The sequence below is a fragment of the Equus quagga genome, chromosome 4, assembly GCF_021613505.1.
Source record: "Equus quagga isolate Etosha38 chromosome 4, UCLA_HA_Equagga_1.0, whole genome shotgun sequence".
NCBI classification, from domain to species: domain Eukaryota; kingdom Metazoa; phylum Chordata; class Mammalia; order Perissodactyla; family Equidae; genus Equus; species Equus quagga.
In genome coordinates, this window is record NC_060270.1 from 59,624,739 (window position 1) to 59,644,326 (window position 19,588).

General features: G+C 46.5%; 1 protein-coding gene and 1 long non-coding RNA gene across 3 annotated transcripts in view; both read right to left on the reverse strand.

Annotated features, from left to right (window-relative positions):
- Window positions 1–8,439, reverse strand: part of KCNAB1 (potassium voltage-gated channel subfamily A regulatory beta subunit 1) — a 363,447-nt gene extending 355,008 nt beyond the window's left edge. For both annotated transcript variants that reach the window (XM_046659146.1, XM_046659143.1), the window contains exon 1: window positions 7,924–8,439. In XM_046659146.1, the coding sequence (XP_046515102.1) occupies window positions 7,924–8,165 (242 nt within the window). In that variant the 5' untranslated portion in view covers window positions 8,166–8,439. The remainder of the gene's footprint in view (window positions 1–7,923) is intronic.
- Window positions 8,440–17,807: 9,368 nt separating this feature from the next.
- LOC124238329 (uncharacterized) lies at window positions 17,808–18,571 on the reverse strand. The gene is made up of 3 exons (XR_006888287.1): window positions 18,425–18,571; window positions 18,052–18,238; window positions 17,808–17,903 (listed from the first exon to the last, which is right to left on the reverse strand). It is a non-coding gene; the product is annotated as an uncharacterized LOC124238329 (long non-coding RNA).
- Window positions 18,572–19,588: the final 1,017 nt, after the last annotated feature.

The window sequence follows — 19,588 nt, forward strand, 5'->3', positions numbered from 1 at the left end:
GGCCTGCAGGCTCACGGTTCTAACGCTCGGCCTTCTCCCAGGGAATGCCGACAACACACCCCTTCCAGATTCGCTGCATCCACCCCATCCCAACTGTGCAGCGAGGGGCCTGCCCCTGAGATGGCCCAAAGGGCACCAGCAGAACCTTCTCCAAGGGAAGGCCGAGCGGGCGAGCCGTCTGCCTTTCTTTCCTCCAGCAGCCTCCCAGAGGTCTGTGGTGCGGCTCAGAGTGCCCTGTGCTTGCAAACTCCTGCACAGAGAACGTGTTCTCTCCCAAATATCTATCTAACATCTACGCCAGTCAGGGCTTCTCCGAATCCCGACCGTAAGTTCTTGCTTTTCTCACTATAGAAAATTTCCCATGTGGTATCAAAAGAGAGTCTTATTCATTTTCACAATCAAGAGAAATACACTGACAAAAGTTCCGGTCTAGGGCCATCTGGGTGAAGTTTAGATGTCTTCTGTCTGCGGTTCAGGGACTGAGGGCTTCATGTTCTTTATCAAATAGCGCCTCCTCGTGGCACCAACAGGCCCTGCAGGGAAATTTAGGACGAGCTGTTTTCCTGAGTAAAAATGTAATTTGACTTACGCGTATTTGCTTTTTGGTCAGAAAAACCAGGTCTCAAAATGCTGATTTTTTTTTTATATGAAACCCTTGTCAACAATTTCTACGTGAGAAAGCACGGCTTCATATCACTCAGTGTTGCTCTCGAGGCCTGAATTTCCAATGTTTTCATTATGCTACGTAAACAAAGCAACTTTCCCCCTGGAAAAGCACAAGTGGGAATTTCAAAACAGAATGAAAATATCTAAAATCCAAGTGGCACTCACCTCTCACTCTTGCTTAAATTTTAAAGCCTTTTCTATCTAAACTGACGTTTTTAAAATGTGCTTATTTTAGAACTTGTGTTCCAGCCAATAGGAAATGAATCTTCGGCCGGTTCTGAATGGGCCCCTTTCCCGGAGCCTCCCAGCCCCGCGCCAGCAGCCTATCCGGGTTTCAAGTAATCACATAGGTTCTGAGCCCGAACCATCTGCACGTCACCCCCGTTTCTCCAGAAGTGTTCACGCTGGAGAGCCACAGCAGAGGGCTCAGAGCAAATTAGCACAGACCCCAGACTGACCCAAATCAGGCCAGTCGGAAATAAACCACATAGGCTCTTTTTTTTTTTTTTTTTTTGAGGGGGAAATACAACCCCCTGCACAGGGAGCACTTTTTCTAGGCTTTTCATTTTCACCGTCCGGGCCATTGGACCTTTTCCGTCAGGCCTGAGTGTGTCACGCGTTTCATTAAAAAGCAGGTCATGGGAATGCATCCCGAGGGGTTTTTGGGGGGAGGGGGGTTGGGAGGATGACAGTGAGTTCCATTTAGGAACAAAAGTAATCTTCAACTTGCACACTGTATCATGGAAATTAGGAAAGCAGAAAGGCCAGAGGAGGACGGCCTTCCCTGAGTGCCCACGACACGCCCCTTTGCACGAATAGTGTTGTCCTCTGAGGAAGGTCGTGACTCTTACTTTATAGACAAGCAAGCGGGCGACCAGAGGAGTAGGGAGGGAGGGGCTGGTCTTCGAATCCTCCAGCTGGGACACCACATGCTCACTGTGACAGAACCCAAGGAAAGGTTTTCAGAGCGAAAAATACTTCCTGCTTGTCATTAAATCTTCACTTAGAGATCAAGGAAGCCTCTACCCTTCAATGAATGCTTTCAAACGCTTCACCCAGCTGTCTTTGAGAAGAGCTGGGAGTGAGTGAGCTTTCTCTCCAGCTTTCCCACCATCGTCTTCTGTTCCTTCCCTCCTGCATCCCTGCACAGCCAGCCTGCAGCATGGCGCGGGGCTGTGACACCCATGCTTCCCGCTTGGTCCAGGCTGGAACCTTCCTGCCCCCCTTCTCTGTCTCCAGGGCAGGCCGGGTGGTGTCCTGGTTCTTTGGAGGTCTGCGCCTGTTAACTTAGATTCCACACCTCCATCTTAATAGGGGCCTTGGAGAACTGACACCTCCAGTCCAAGAAATCCTGACACTGTGCAAGCTGGTGGGAGGTTAGCCCTTTGACTTTCCTTCTGTCTCAAATATTTCTGTTCTAGACACAATAGTAGGCACTGAAAATAAACAGATTGATAAAAGATGATTTTTATCTTCATTTTACACCATTTGGAGAGTAATGCATTCCAATGCTTCATAAGGCTGTTTTGATTAAATAGGAGCCCATGTGTGAGGTGAAAAGAAAAACAAAACACTTTCTCAACAGATCCTAAGGATATATTCCAATAGGAGAAGCAGAAAACTTGTAAAAGCAAGTGAGGAAAGGAGGGTGAAATGCTCAGAATTGTGCGAGATTCAGTTTGTAGGGGCTTATTTTCTGCCGTTCTCCCTTTTAGATATATCATTATCCAGGTTTTCTTTCAGTCTCTGAAAGATGACGAATGGCTGATCCTAGAATTGCCTAGGAAGGAGGTGGAGGAGGGAACTCTGCTCGCTGGGCTCCGACTCCTGCTGGCGGGCAGGGAGCTGAGCACTTTCACATACGTAACTTCATTTATAGTTTAAGACACAGTTGCGAGGTAAGTTGAATTAGGCCCACTTTACAGATGAGGAAACTGAGGCTCAGCAAGGTTAAGTAACATATCATGTTTAAGATACAGGAGAGACAGGGGCATAGAGCACTACTAATAGGGGAAAGTGAAGTTCCCACAGGCTCTCTGGGGCTTTCTTTCAGCCCCACAACTCCTGAATGGATGCACCCCAATCAAGCAACTCAATGTATTGAGCACTTTCTAAGCACAAAGCATGGGAAGATTACAAAAGAGTATAGGCTCCTGTCATTGTCTTCAGGGTGACGACAGCATTGTTTTGAGAATAATACACACACAGATAACTGACAATCGGACTTGTATGGAGCCAAGGCATGTCCTGCTATGAGAGAAAAGGAAGAGACTGTGGGTTGGATTTGCCTAGGCAAGAGGGACGTGTAAGAATATTCTGGGTAGGGAAAGTAACGAAGGTGAGACTGGAAGGTTTGGGGCAGGGATGAGGGCCAAGTGTGCAGAGCAGAAGGACTGAGGCAGATTACACAGCAGAGTGACGGGGGGGGCGGTGCCGGGAAAGCAGACGAGAGCAGGACGGGGACGGTGGCCGGATCTCCAGCACCCCAGGAGCAGTATATGGGGGGGCGCACGTGTGTGTGTGTGTGTGTGTGTGTTGGGGTGGGGGGACTGGGAATAAATATAGAGAGTGTAGAGAAAGCATTGGACTGGGACCCAGGGGGCTCTGGTCCCAGCTTTGTCGCTGGCTGGCAACGCACCTTCAGGCCGGTCACCTAACATCGCCAAGCCTCAATGTTCTTCAGCTGTAAAACCAGGAACTGGAGCAGATTATCTCTGAGGTCTGTCCCATGTCAGTAACTCCGAGACCTCCCCCACCTCTCCTTTTCTTCTTTTATTGTCCCCTCCCCACCTTCAACTCAAGGCTATAGAAAATTTTGTCTTTGGTTGGCAAATAGCATAACTTTTTTGGGGGGAGGGGGAACAATTATTTAATTCCAGCAACCTGGACAAGCCCCGCCACTGAAAAAGAACAGCAAAATCTGTGTCATCATTATTGGGGAATTTTTAAAGCACAAATAATCTCAAACTGATCAATGTGGTTTCTATTAAGCCAGTATCATTTCTTCTACCATCCACCCACTTGCTTTTGCTGAATTAGTATTTGATGCAATGCCACGATTAATATTAGGGGCTGCGGAGGAAACAGCCCTAGGAACCTCACTGTTGTGTTTACTAAGGATATTTTCAAGGATGCTATTAATTACACAAAGAAGAAGAACCACGAGAGAACATTCTCTTTGATCTGCAGGTCAGGAAGAGGTGTGCCCTTACCGAGCACCCCTGGCTGGCCTCTACCTTCAGGACTCTGTGACCCTTGTAAAGAGCTCCATTTCCCTCTTCACAATTTGGTGCTGCTGGAAAGCACAGAGCCAAGTTCAGGTCCGAATGCTCACATGTGGCACGCTCCCTCCCCGGGCTGTCTTCCCACTCTGCTCTCAGGCTTTCTTAGCTTCCTTTTTCCTTCTTTTTTAAAATTTATTTTTATCTTTCTGAGTAATATACATTCGGGCACCTCAAATACCTCTGGAATCAAGGAGGTTTAAAAATCAATAAACACAAACAAATAAATAAGTACCCTGTACAACTGAAAGCTTCGTTTTCTAGACCGGGGTCATCAACTATGGCCTGCTGGCCAGATCCAGCCTGCCACTTGTTTTTGCATGGTCTGCAAGCTGAGAATGGCTTTTACATCTTTTAATGGTTTGGAAGGAAACAAGGAAAAAGATTTGTGGTATGCAAACATCATATGAAACTCACGTCAGTGTTATAAATAAAGTTTTATTGGAACCCAGCCACGCCTGCTCATTTGCTTGTGGTCAGTGGCTGCTTTCACCCACAACGGCAGAGTTCCGTAGTCATGGCAAAGGTGGACGTGGCTGCAACGCCAGAATAGCGACTCTCTGGTCTTTTGTGAGAAAAGTTTGCTGACCTCTGAGCAGCCCTTCATTTGACATCTGCTTGCGTTCCTCCTGGCTAATGGTAGTATTACAAGACCGCTTCAAAGCTGGGTGTTCGCCACACCCTTGCTCCGTCTAGACATTTTTTGTGCTTTGTCCATGAAACTTCCTCTTGGTGTGCTTGACCCCTGACCCCAGCTCGGATTTACTGTCTGGCTCAGAGTTCAATGCTATGTAGTAGAGACAATTAACTTTTAGGCTTGTAGGACTGCCTGAAGGACCCTCTTAGATGACTATTTCATAGACAAAATGAATCCACAAAGAACTTCTATTTTTGCTGAAAATTCTAAGCAAACAGAAGGATCTACACAGCAACTTGGCACTTTTTCCACCACGTTCAATTTCCTCCAGTTTCTTTTCAGCTGATGCATGTGTTTGCATATTTACTGATTTTTTCCTCCCCTGGTGCCCCTTAGTTAGAAATATAACCAAGTCTCCATGGAAACACAACATAATGCTCTTTCACAGATGATCGAAGGACCCAAGCAGCTGGTATTGGGCTGAAGGCTGCAGTGGCATCTGACCAAATTAGGAAGAGAAAATAGCTTATCCGTCTCTCCCAGACCGCTCAGAATTCTAAAGCTCAGCGTGGAGACCTACACAGACTGTAAATTACTGTGGATTTTTTTATTCTTTCTTTTCCTTATGAGATTCTTCTATCTTATTCGTTTGCATGTTTCAGCTACAGGGGGCTTTCCTCCCCTGCCGCTGGAATGATTGACAGAGTCTACAGCATAAGCAGGTGGGCAACCTACATTTAGTGAGTGCCTACTGTGTGTACGTACCTTATGTTGCAGCTGGCCCAACAGCACACAGTCTGCAAACCGGAAGAGCTGGGATTTGAACTCTGGGCTGGTTACCTCCAAAGCCATTCCCTCCCACTACACTTGAAGTGATGCCATTCAAAAAGGACAACATGGCAAAGGCGGGGTGAGCAAGGTGTTTTAACATAGCCGGGGGCTTTGAGGGGAGGTGGAAGTCAAGGAAAAGAAGTCAGAATGTGAAGGTTACGTTTACAAGATGTCAAAGTCAAAAGCCAAGCTGGGGAAGAACTGAGTTCTCTTCCCCCCAAATCCCTCCCTAATGCTTCAAGGAGGCCGTTTGACGGGCCGGCCCTGTGGTGTAGTGGTTAAGCTCGGCGTGCTCCACTTCGCTGGCCTGGGTTTGTGGGTTCAGATCCCGGGCGTGGACCTACACCACTTTTCTGCCATGCTGTGGCAGCATCCCACATATAAAGTGGAGGAAGACTGGCACAGATGTTAGCTCAGGGCTAAACTTACTCAAGCAAAAAACAAAAAAGAAGTTTTCAATAACGATAATTAGTAAGTGCCTTGAAAGAAGAATAGAGGAAGTGCTATGGGAATTCGGAGAACGGAGACTTGCTTCAAGTTGGGGGAGGGGTAGTGGAGGAGTTGTCAGGAGGAGGTGGCCAAACTCAGCAAGCTCACTGTAATTCAAAGCCTTAGCTGTTTCCTGGGGCCAATTACCAATTTAACTGCACTTTTCTTTCCTCAAATTCTGATCTGGGAATGTCAGTCCCCTAAATCCTATTTCTCACTCCTGTGATCCCCTGGCACACGCTTGCCCAAGAGCCTACCTCTGTGAGCAGACCAGGCATCCGCAAGGTCGCAGAGCCTTGCTCTCCGAGGCGTTATGCAGAGTCACCCCAGACCTGCACTCAAAACCAGCGGAGAGCATGGGAGCTGCACGGGTGCCTCGAAACAGGCTTGGGGGGACTGCTCCCCACAAGCAGGTGGGCTCCAGGCCCCCAACTTCAACTAGGACACCTGTGCTTTTACCTGTTTGAGGAAAGTATTCCTCTGCTTCATCACCATTTGAAAAAAACTGTCCTAGAACATATCTTTGTCTGAACATTGGCACACATCACAAGATGAGCAATCGATGCTCAAACCAGGGCTTTTGAGAGAAAGCAGCAGTCCTCTGAGGGTTTACACAAGAGTCATAGCAATACCACTCATCCTGTGACAAAGATGCAAAGACAGATTATTTTTTAAAAAATGCAACAGTCCACCGCACCTGACCTATATTCCACCACTGCCACCCCTGAAGGTCAAGAAAAGCGTGGAGGAGAGAGCGAGAGACCCTGCAGAGGCAGAAGGAGGGGGCAGCTCCTTCCTGCTGGAGGCAGATGCTGGAAGGTGGGCGAGCAGTGTGGGCATCGCCTCCTCCAGCCCAGGGTCTGGAGCCTGGGTTCTCTCAGAAGGGTGGTTAGATTCTTCCTAGGCTGTATTTCTAAAGCACGACAGGGCGGGTTGCCTAGGTTGAGAGGCCCCATACGCCTAGAAGAGTTCACGCCTCTTCTGCATGAGGCCTTGGTTGCAAAGAGAGTCCCTGTGATATATTTTGCACTCCAGAGAGGAGCCATCTCATTGCAAATTGTTTTATCAACTGAATAGCTGAGAAACTGGAGCAGTAGCCACTACGTTAAAATGACCTTTAGATTATAGAGAAATGAAATCACTGGGGACATCTTGTCTGTGCAAAAGCAGTCTTGTTCTGTCAAGTAGGAGTTTTGACTTGAGCTGAGACAACTGTTCTTTACCAATGCTAAGCTGTTTCATCAGTTTTTAGCACCCCTGTCCTGCTCAACGGCTGTGGACCAGCTTCCCAGGCTCGTCAGGGAAGCACATGGGCAGGCGCTGCCATGACCCGGCTGGGCGCAGACACGTCTTAGAGGCTGACCAGTATCGCTCGGAGGAAAAACGACACTTCCCATCTCAGAGCAATTTGTAGAGGTCACATATCCAACCCCCCCACCCCCCCACCCCCCCACCCCCAGAGAAAACTTCTCCCTTTCGTTAATTTTTCACAGAATAATGATGGCATTGGACGCTTAGAGAACAACCGGTAATTCATCTTGGGCTACACTGATAAAAAGTCCTGTCATTTAGAGAAGAACTTGCTCAGTTTCATGAACTACTTTATTAGCCATTAGCACAGACCACATGATTCAGGCTTAGAAGAAAATAACAGCCTTGAGGCCCAGGCAGCATTTTAAAAATCCTCCTAACTTATGAATTCCCTTAAGAAGAATACAGTCTCCGTTCTTGACCATGACCCACGAAATCACCCCCCCTACTCAAAGTCAAAGACATTTCTACTGGCAGCGCACGGTTAGGAGCTTCCACAGGTGAGCCTGATTACCTTTTGAGCAAGGAGAAAATAGACAATTTAAAGCTCGGAAAAATGAGGCAGCCCAGGAAGGGGGGCTCACCGAATGCATTTTTCTTTTCCTGTATGGCGTTTGTTTTGCTATTTCAATCATTATTTCTTTGATAACAACAGCCTTCGGCTTCAGTGTAGTGCCCTGGCTGGACGACGTCGCAACCAGCAAGTACCTGTAAGCCATGCCCGTCTCCGCCCTGGTGGTTTCCTGCAACGAAATCCCATGGACATGTAGGAACTTCTCCAGGCACCTCCGCTCCGCTGCTTCGCTGCGCCCAACAGGCCCGCAGGCTGCCTGAGGCGGAGGCTTGCTCACCGCCAGGTGCCGTCTGCATTTCAGAGCCAACTCACCGCACTTGGGCAGCCCCAGCTTGGGGCTGGGGATGTCTGCACAGGCAGGTTTATAAAGATGCATGTTTCAAAGACCCAAGAAAGCCAAGCTAATGTCACAGTACTTAGCTCTAAAGCTGGCTATATCTTCCTACGACTGACTTGGGTTGTCTGGCTTTGGTGTGTCTCTGAAAGGGATCAGCTTCTTTTCCTTAGATGTCCCTTATCGTTTTTGAATGCGAGCAGACTCCTGAGTCCCTGGCAGACTGCTGGTTACACGTCTCTGCCGAAGCCCATGCAAAAAGAAGCCGACGAAGGCCAGTCACTGTTCTCATCCTGTACCGTTAGCAAAGTCAAGCCTAAGAAACTACGTATTTGCCCCGGGAAAAAAATATGGGCGCTCTTTCCCATGTCTTTCTATTTAGGTAAAAGGAAATATTTGGGTGGGATAGGGGCCAACGTTCTGTTCTCATGGGACCATAAGGCCTTGGGGATGATTCATGAGAGTGGAATGAGGCCTCTCTGAGTTATCAGATACGTTACCACCAAGTAACTTACACACCAGCGACGTGACTCATTTGGGTGAAAGGTCCACTGGCCCTCCCCTTCTTCAGACACTGCTGTCAAATGATGGGAAATATCAACAAGGTGGCTGTAAAAGGCAAAGAACCCACACAAATGTGCCCAGCTGATTTCTGACAAAAGTGCAAGAGCAATTCAGTGGAAGAAAGACGGGCTTTTCAACAAATGATGCTGGGGCAACTGGACGTCTGTAAGCAAAAGCAAACAAAAACAAATGAACTCTTAACTTAAACCTCCTATTTATACAAAAAATTAACTCACAGTCATCACAGACTTACATGTAAAACTATAAACCTTCTAGGTAAAACCTAGGAGAAAATCTTCGGGACTTCCAACTAAGTGAAGAGTTCTTAGATTTGACACCAAAAATACAATCCACAAAAGGAAAAATTAGTAAGTTGGATCTCATCAACATTTAAAACCTTTGCTCTGTGAAAGACTTGGTAAAGAGCATGAGGAAACAAATTACATACTGAAAGAAAGTATTTGCAAACCACATATCTGACAAAGAACTTATGTCTAGAACATATACAGAACTCTCAAAACTGAACAATAAAAACATAGACCATCCACTTAGCAAGTGGACAAACGAGATGAACAGACATTTCACTCAAGAGGATTTGCCGATGGCAAAGAAGCACGTGAAAAGATCTCCAACATCATCAGCCACGAGGGAAATGCAAATTAAGTCCACAACAAGATATCGCTGCACCCCGTCGGAACAGCTGAAATAAAAATGGCAACAACAGCAAAAGCTGGCGGGGATTCAGGGAAACCTGATGAGTCATAAATTGCTGGTAGGCTTGTAAAGTGGTACCACCACGCTGGAAAAGAGGATGACAGTTTCTTATAAAACTAAACATACCAACCTTACCTACAACAGAGCAATTGTACTCTTGAGTATTTATCCCAGAGAAATGAAATGTATGTTCACACAAAAACCTGTACACAGGGGTTCATAGCACATTTATTCATAATAGCCAAAAACTGGAAACAACCCATTTTTTACAGTGAGTGAATGGTTAAACTGTGGAACACCCATACCATGGAATACTACTCGGCAATAAAAAGGAATAAACTTTTCATACAAGCAACAACTTGGATGGATCTCAAGGGAATTATGCTGAATGAAAAAAAGCCAGTTCCAAAAGGTTACATACTGTATGATTCCATTTATATCACATTCTTGAATTGACAGAATTAAAGGGATGGATAGTCGATTAGTGGGTGCTAGGGGTTAGAGATGAGAAAAGGGAGGCAGGTGGCTGTGGCTATAGAAGGGTAGCCAAGGGATTCTTGTGTTGGAGCTGTTATGTGTCTTGACTATGGTGATGGTCACATCACTCTGCACATGTGATAAAAGTACGTAGAGCTAAATACACACACACACACACACACGAGTGCATGTAAAACCAGTGAAATCTGAATAAGATCAGTGACTTGTGTCATCGTCAGTTTCCTAATCGTGATATTGAACAATAGTTATGCAAATATCATCACTGGGGGAAACTGAGTGCACGGTATATGGAATCTCTCTGTATTTTTTCTTACAATGGCATGTGAATCAATAGTTCCATGATAAAATAAAATTAAAAATTAAAAAATAAAAACTTAAATAAAAGTAAAGAGGTTAAAAAAAAGCAGAGACTCCTCGTATAAGGGTCCTTCCGCCTGTGATTCCAGCTGTGACTCGACTCTGTCCATGACTCCTGGACATGAACGATTCATCCAGTCCAATGGGCTTCCCACTCGCATCCCACCCTTCACCACATCTTTGCTCACATGGCTTCTCCCCCACCCATCAACTATCCCCTCACAGCTCCCCTCCTCTAGGAATTCCCCCCCCCCACCCAACCCGGGATACAATCATTCCTCAAAATTCCTCTTGCAATTCACTTCTCAAGCACTCACTTGACACTTCTAAACTGTTTCCCAAACACTTGCAGCCCCCTGATGATTTCTGCCATATTTTTGTACCACTTGTACCATTATTTATTTACTGTTTGGAATTAATTTGCTGTTTTCCTACCTAAATAAATTTATTTCGTGCTGTGAACTGAATTTTTTTGTTCCCTCCGAAACTCCTATGTTGAAATCTAGTCTCCAAGGTGACGGCATTTGGGGGCTGGGCCTTTGGGAGGTGATTAGGTCATGAGCGTGGAGCCCTTAAGGAAGAGACCAGAGAGCTAGCGTGCTCTCTTTCCGCCGTGGGAGGACACAGCGAGAAGACTGCTGGCTGTAACCCAGCAAGAGGGCCCCACCAGAACAGAGCCATGCAGACTCCTGGATCGTGAAATTCTCAGCCTCTAGAACCAGGAGAAATAAGTGTTGGTTGCTTAAACCACACAATCTATAGCGATGTGTTATAGCAGCCTGAACTAAGACATTGAGCAAGGAAACAGCATATTACTAGCATCATAAATAGAGAAACTTTACCACTTGTAGTAAAATAGAGGGTAACCTGTAAGAAGTAAATACGATGAAAATGGAGACTATTATTAGATGGCAGCTGGACGCTGCTGGTGTCTAAAGGCTCTACACCAGAGCCCTTCCTCTTCTTGGTTCTCGTGGAGGAGGTTAGAAGGTATTAGAGAGGGGTTTGTGATATTTTAGCACAAATCTGAGACTTTCTTTTTTAGGAAATCAGAACAATTGAAAGGAAGTTGAAACAGGAATATACCACTTTACAATGTGAATGGAATCATTTAATGCCCCATCCGTGTACCCACTAAAATCATCGTGTCTGCCAGTGGTACTATACCCACTTTGGGAAACACAGATTCAGCACATCTTGTCCCAGATTGTTGGACACCTGCTCCTTCCCCTGCGGGTGCACATCTGACGCCCCCTCGAGGCTCCCCACTCTCTGAGGGGAGGGGCGAACTGTATCCGGTATAAACGTGTAACCTCCCTAATAATCAGCATGGGGTTTTGTGCACTATCAATATCTCACAGAAGTTAGTGGTTTGGTTGCTTGAATTTTAAACTCCCCAAAGCTACCTTTCCTCTTGTCAGTCTATTTCCATTTTCAGCCCCACAGCCAAAGCTCTGAGTCTCAAGGGAGAAACAAGAGCTTATAGAGAGAAGGCCAGAACAGCTAGAAGAGGAATCACGCAGTCAGGGGAGTTAGGAGGAACTCACATTCCCGAGTCGGGTTGTACCTCCTGTGCCATCACTAACACCAACAGTTGAATGTGATGGCATGAGCCGTGGCAGTGGTTCCTGCAGTGGGAGTTCCCGCCAAGGGAGAAATAGAGGTGAACTAGAAAAGCAGTCGTGAAAACTGAGACATGAGCCCTCTTCGACCCATCACTCTTTTCTGCTCTCTGGGTACGGAGCCAGGCCCAGGAAGGGAGAGAGGGATGAGAAAGCAAGTTTTCATCTGAAACTCAAGTTTCTTTTCGTAAAGTTCTAAAAGTTGATCACCATCATGAAAGGTCCCAACTTGAAGGTGGGGAGTAGAAACTATATTTATGAGGGAAGTGTTAGTCCCTTTGGCTGTCAATGCAAATTAAAACTAGTTTTAAACTAAATGTACAAGAATGTAAGAAAAGCCTCTGAGCGGCCGAGGGGCAGTTAATGTCTGTCTTGCTGCCTATAATTACCATATACTGTTCAGAATCTTTCAATATTATGCAACCCCAGGGTCAGCAGAGCGTGGGAAAAAGTGACAAGGCCATCGGATGAGAGAGGCGCTTCCTGCCACGTTCTGCTGACGGGGAGTGAGAGGCCGTGGGACCCAGAAGTCACAGATAGAAGCTTCTGTAGCTCTGGGTGGTGACCAGGCTTTACCCACACCTGTTCAGCATTCACAGGCAACTGTGGGTCCTTGGGCAGGTCTTGACCTCCCTGTCCCCTGAGTTTCTTTATTGGCTCAGACTTAAGTAACCTCTGAGATTCTTCTAAGTCTGATGTTCTGTGAGTCTTAAATACTAGTTGGGCTAGACATTCTACAGAGAGAGGACCCTTCCAGTTGGCTGACGAGACTCGGATTCAGTAAATTACTAGCTAGTTCTCTAAGATACCAAGCCCTTGGGATGGCTGCTATTATTTTTGGAATACACCAATCACTTTTATAGCCTGGTTTTAAATTTTTCTTGGCTAAGGAGGTGACTTGTTAAACACCATACCCTGGATTTATGGACATAACACAGTCACCTAAGAATTTCTCTGGCCTACAATTGAAAACTGAGGCGGGAGCTGGTGGGGCTGGGAGGGTGAGACTGCGTTTCCACGCCTGGGCTGAGGAGTGCTGGTTCCCCCTGAATGAGTTGGGACAAGGGACACCAGACCATGGTTCTGAGCCTGTCCTCCCGTTCCGGTTATTTATGGGAACTTTGTCCTCTTGCTCTTGCCCAGGTGTCTGTTCACCAGTGTTCCGCAAGTGATGCAGTGACAGGCACACAGTCACCTGAGATGCCTGCCTCTGCCCCCTGGGAACCATCAGTGGGGTTTCTCCTCCTGTCATTGCCCCCTTCTCTTCACCTTTCCCAGAGCTACCTTGGGATCTGGTGCTATGTGGTAGGACCAGGTGTGTGTCACATCGACACAACCCACAAAGCAAACATCGCCCTTGCCCGTGAGCTCACAGTAGAGTGGGGAGAGACAGTAAAGCCACGAAGCAGGGTACTATGAGCTTTGGTGGAGACGAGCAGTGAGGAGATGCCCGTGCCAGTCTTGGGGGTGGAGTGGAGGAGGGAACCTCAGCAGCAAAGGAAAGCGGTGGGAGGGTGGAGGGAGTTCTTTCAGAAGTTCGCAGTCAAGCAAGAAGCCCAATCTTGAAAGTCTCTCTGTTTATTGTTTATCGGCTTTTTTCAGGCCAAAATTTCTCCAGGAATAGAATAAAACAGTCACAGTAGAATAAGGGAGGGGACCCATTCTACAGTGCATGGGATTATAGCATGGCACTAACGGAGGGTCCCCGTCAGGCCTGCCTCAGCTCCCGCAGGCGGCGCCTCCCCTCGCTCTGGCTCATTTACCTCTTTGCCTATCCCCGCTGCTGGAATATTAAATAATGTTGCTCTACGACATAAAAACAACCCCTCCCCAATGTATAATTGTCGAATTTCTGACATATGCATACGTACATTACAGCCTTGCTTTAGAAAAAAGGAAGCATACTTAAGGGTGATCAGGTCTATGGGTCTCTTTCTTGGCCTGTAAAGGGCTTGTGGGCAGGGCTGGCCCTTGGGGCTTCACTGGCATCTCCATTTATCCCACATTGACCCACATCCACAACCAGAAAGCATCTCTGAGTAGAGTTTTGGCATTTTCAGCAAAAGCTCCCCCCACTACTTTGGGTGTGACTCTCTTGCTTTCTCTGCAAAAGGTCCCAAAAGATGCCAAAATTTATCCTTTAGTCTGAAGCTAATACAAAGGAAATGGCTAATGGGACCCAGATGTGCAAAAGTACACCCTGTGGCCAGGAATGCCTTGAAAGACAGCTGTTGGGGGCGCAGGGTGCCTTGGAAAAGAGGTAGGGGAGGAGAAGCGAAGGTGGGAGATGGGGCTGTGGTCCTATTATATAGGCTTTGCACTCTTTTTGTAAATAATATTGAGCCATGGAAGGTTTGAGATCAGAGCAGTATTGTGGTCACATGCTGTCGCATCGTCACTGAAGTAATGCTTCCAGGATGCTGAGAACACGTCCTCCCCTTATCCCAGTCTGTGCTGGCCTGGCTCACAGGAATTTCCATGGAGAGGGGGTGGAGTGTGGTAGAAAGAGCATGGCTGTGAATCAGGTTCGAATCCTGCCCCTGCAGCACACTAGTGGATTGACACTAGTGGATTGAGACTAGTGGGCGCTGTCTGAGTCCCAATTTCTTCCTCTGGAAAACACACCTCACCATATGACCTCATAGCCTTGTTGTGAAGATTAAAGAAAATATGGTAGTTGATGTACCTGGCACGGAATAAGTGGCCCAATAAATGGTGGTTATTGTTATAGTATCTGCTGCATTGCCCAACTCCAAGGACTGCCATCAACACTGTACTCTGGTGTAGTGGCTGTGCCCCCTAGTGTTGCAGTGCACAGCATGCATATCTGTATGTGGCTGACCTGGACAGACCTAGCAGGCCACAATTTTCAGGGGATTTAAATGCTGTGGGTTGTGTGACTTCAAAATGGATGAGATGGCTTTAAATATGCCTTTCTTCTTCTAAAGGGAAGTGACAGATTATCTGGGTAAAGTTGATTTGTTCTCCATCTGGCAAGAAATCCCGCTATAACTCCTTCAACGTCAACTCGGAAAGCAGATTTGAAAGTTGCAGAGAATCCCACACCTCCACGGTCACTGCTCGTGCTCTGCCACAGGGCTCATCCATGCACCTCCACATTCTTCTTTTGGGGTCTAGAACTTGTCAGTGACAAGGCTGGGAGGCTGGGAAGCAGAGTAGCATCATGAGAAGTAAATCTCAGCCACAACAACAAGGCCTAAGAATTTATCGCTTCGGTTTTGTGGTACAATCTCCTGCGGAGAGGTCTTACTGGGAGCGTTCCATCTGAGCCCATCCACCTGTTCCTCATCTTCTAGGCACTGAAGAGCAAGCTGAAAAATCTAGGGTTCTAGCTAGGGCTGTAAAAAGTCTTAGAAACCAACCGGCTCATTTCTCTTGTTTTGCAAATGAGGAAAGAAACATCCAGGTCAATCGGCAACATTGAGTCAGTTATTTTAAGGAGGGGGGGGAGGGGGGGGAAGTGCACGTTTCCAGGACAGACAGAAGGCGGTTGAAACATTTATCTGTCAACATCCTGCTGTGTGATGTGAGTACTCGCTGAGTTTTTAGTTTCTTCCTCAGAAAAATGGGGAAAACAATATTACCTTTGAAGAGTTAAACAAGCTCAATCAGTTTACATATTTTAAATCCCAAATCTCCCACAGTGCCTCTTGGAACGTCATTTCACCGTATAATCGTTGTAAATGTTTAATCAGAGACCAGAGTTCCAAGCCAAAACTGGTGGAAAACTGGCCCCACTGTGCCTCCGCTGGGGGGCGAATGAACAGCTCGCTTCGCTGACTTCATCTGTGACAGAATGTTCTTTTTGGCTGGGAAATTTATAAACTCCTGAGTCCAAGCGTCCTGCCAACATTTGGAAAAGTTGAGTTCTATGCAGTTTGCTGTTCTAAAATCTCTAAGGATTATTCCCAGATCAACTTCAACTTGAAGCCATTGCAGTATTTGCACTTTCCCAAACGCATTCAAATGTGAGTTCGAATAAAGTGAGAGCTGCATTTTTTAGAGGTCATCTTTGTAGGAACTCTGCTAGACAGACCACAGGCAGGAATCACAAACGAACAGCAAGATACCAGCACCGAGCCCACGCCTGAGACCTCAAGTCAGAAACCATGTGCTCTGCCTGGGTCATTATTCAAGCAGGATAGATTTATTTCCATTCCTCAGCAGAGGATAGAGAGCAAATTAGATGAGAAGAGCTGGTAGGGGCAGGCACACTGACAGCAGCAAGGAAAATGTACAGCAAGGTGAGGATACGGAAAAAATAATAGAGGAGGAGAAAACACAGGAGCCAACATTTAAAAATAAAACAGCAAGGGGCCGGCCCGGTGGCGCAGCGGTTAAGTTCGCACGTTCCGCTTCTCGGCGGCCCGGGGTTCGCTGGTTCGGATCCCGGGTGCGGACATGGCACTGCTTGGCAGCCATGCTGTGGTAGGCGTCCCACGTATAAACTAGAGGAAGATGGGCACGGATGTTAGCTCAGAGCCAGGCTTCCTCAGCAAAAAGAGGAGGACTGGCAGTAGTTAGCTGAGGGCTAATCTTCCTCCAAAAAATAAAAAAATGAAAAAAAATAAAACAGCAAAAGGAGGCCTCTAATTCTCAAGGCAAATAGTTCTAGACACCTTGATAGTCCTTGAGGACATTTTACCAGAGCACAATCGTCGACATTTATTAAGATAAACTAGGCTTGTCAAGTTGTTTCTTTAGGTTTAAAAAGTTAAAACAAAGCCTTGACACTTAAATTAGAAAGTTTCAGGTATTGGGAAAAATTGCTTGAGTGAAAATTTTTATTCTCTGACAGGCAAGTAAGGCCTAATTGTGAATATTTTATGCATTTAGAAATCTTCTCCCTCCCATCCTCGTGGACATTTTTCCCATTTCTAGCAACGTGGTGGTTTAGCTGACTCCTAGCCTAAGAAAAGGGCAACTCGAGCTGCGGCACATGACACAGTTCTCTCCCCCTCTGCTGCCTCCCTGCCGCCCTGCACATCCCACCAACTCCTGCACAGCCCTGTGGAAACCCAGTTGAAATGGCGCATTTTCCCTGGCACTTCTCTTCCCTGTCTCCCCTGCTCCTGGCAGAAGAATTACTGCTTATCTCTATTTCCATAGCCCTTTATTCACACTTCCGATATCGCACCCATAAATCTGTGCTGTAGTCTTGACTTCCCTGAAAAGACTCCAAGGTTATTCATGGTGAGAAGCCCATCTCACACATCCCCATAACCTCAGGACTGGAACAGAACAGATGATCTAACTTCTTGAATGAATTTCTGTTTTATTTTCTAGTTTGATTGTTAGAAAGTCTTTCAATATTACATATATGGTAATAAACAAGCGTCCTCGAATTCTGAATATTGACTTCATTGGAAATTCATTTAACTGAAAATACTTGAAAAATGCATTTAAACTTAATGCTTCTCTGCCATTTCTTTTGGATGAATGGCCATCTGGAGCCTGAAATATTGTAAACAGATTTAAGCATTTAATATTTTGTTCAACAAGCAACTGGTGTTTACACAGTGACATCATTCAAATTGCTAAGCTTGGAGACAGAAGGAGCTGAGCTTTCGATGCACCCACTTGTGGAACTGTTTCTGCTGACTCTCACCTCCCTATTCTCAGAGGTAGTTAAATAATTCAACAGCCCTGTTGGACAGCTTGTTTCATACTTAATGTTCATTGCTGTAAAGCAAATTAAACATGAAGATTAAGCTACAAAATGCACTCTGGACTCATTTTTTCTAAGTGAACTATTTCAAATGGGAGATATTTATAATAAAAAAATCTGTTGAATATAAACCCAAATTTCCTTAGCCAATTTTTCCCCAAATTCTTCCCCATTCCACGTAAAAACCTGCATGCATCTTGTTTGAGGATCGTCAGACAGAGAAGGAATGCCAGAACATCATCGATGACATGCAGTTTTATTTAATGATATTACATTCAAAACCAGGGTGCATCCTGCTGCTGGGAACAGTGACTGGCTTATCCGTCTTCAAGAATCCTATAGGCACATTATAGAAAAACATGATCACATTGTTTGAACGAACATGCTGTCATAGAAACTCCTCTTAAAAACACACGCCAAGCCAGTCTTGAAACAATGGAGTGAATTAGTGAGCTCTCTCGGCTCTCAACAAGCGCTCTCTGACCTTTGTTTCCACTGGTCTGATCCTGCCTCATGAGATATCAGCCCGCGTCTGTGGCGCCAGAGCCTACAGCTGTTCCCATGGGAAGGGACAACCTGCTGTCCTGCGGCGGCTCCGTCTCACAACTGGATGGAGGAGGGATGAAACACAAGCTGCAGAGAGGCAGTGGTTCATCCATCCATAAGTGACCCTTGGGGCAATAGAAAAACTCAGAGTGAGAGCTGAACAGTCCCAGATTGACATAAGGAAGGCTGTGTTCCAAGGCCCTGCTAAGCTGATCTCAGATCACCATCTACCAGTTTCTGAAGGGCCACAGCCTTCTCAGTGAAACAGGAAAGTGAGTTCCAAGTAGAGAAGCCAAAAGAGACGCACCCACCATATGGCAAAGGCTGCCAGGCTCTGAATGAGCAGAACGCTGAAGATGAAGGAGCGTGTTGGCCTCTCCCTGTTACAGGAAACGGTCAGACTCCACCTCAGCACCTCCTTCACTCGGCTCTGACAGGGCTCCATGGCAGAGACTGCAGTGTTCACCACACCCACGTCTCTCTCCTCCCAGGCACACATCTGGGCACAGTTCCAAGCCTCTCTTGCAGTTCAGTATGGTCCTGTGACTGTATTCCAGCCAAAGTCACTCTGCCTTTTCATGCCACTTACACGCCCGACCTATGAAGTACCCTCCACTCAATCCTGCATACTGTCTTCTGCTGTCCGCTGGATTGATGTCAACACTCAGCTACGGGCCAGCTTAGAAAACAGGGGTTGAAGATGACCAAACTTTCATCAGCCTGGCTCCCACTTGATGGGCCTCCTCCCCTGCTTGGACTTACATGAGTAAGAAATAAAGTTTCTTACGTCAAGTTGCTGAGCTTGCAGGATTTAGCAGCTAAAGCTACCTTTAACAAAACCGATGGACTTTATTTTGTAGAGGGCATTGGCCTACACCTTTACTATAGTAAGCACTCAGGAGCCCCTCCTGGCCTGGGAACCAGAGCCAGATATCTGGTCTGGAGCCCAGTTTAATTTCCTGGTGACTGAAGAAATATTTGGTAAGTTTCTGTTTGCAATTAGGTTGCAATATGCATACCAATGCGCACAAAACTCCCAATTTCTCTTGCCTTGGAATAGAGATTTTTCTCCACAACTGGAAGATTGACACCCGATGACATTTCACATAGCTAGGGAGGCTTCTGGGAAAAAGAAGCATTGTTTCAACTGTCATCTCCATAGAAACGTGAGCAAGTGCTCCCCAAAGCTATGCTATTTCCTCCTCCCATAGAGCAAAAGCACTCAATACAACAGTGAAAACTTCCAGCAGGACATTAGCACTTGCCACTTAGTAACAACCAGAAGCTGAAATTGGAAAGCCCAGGGCAGCTGTTGTTGTCTGATGTTTGCATCCTCTCAGAGCTCATATGAGAGGGAAATGGCCAAAGACTCCGACTTGAACCTAAGAGCTGAAAGTGAGCTAAATTCACCTAACAGAGGGGGCCTCCGGGGCCTCCAGGGCCTCTGCTCTTACACAGCTTTTTTGATGGAAATA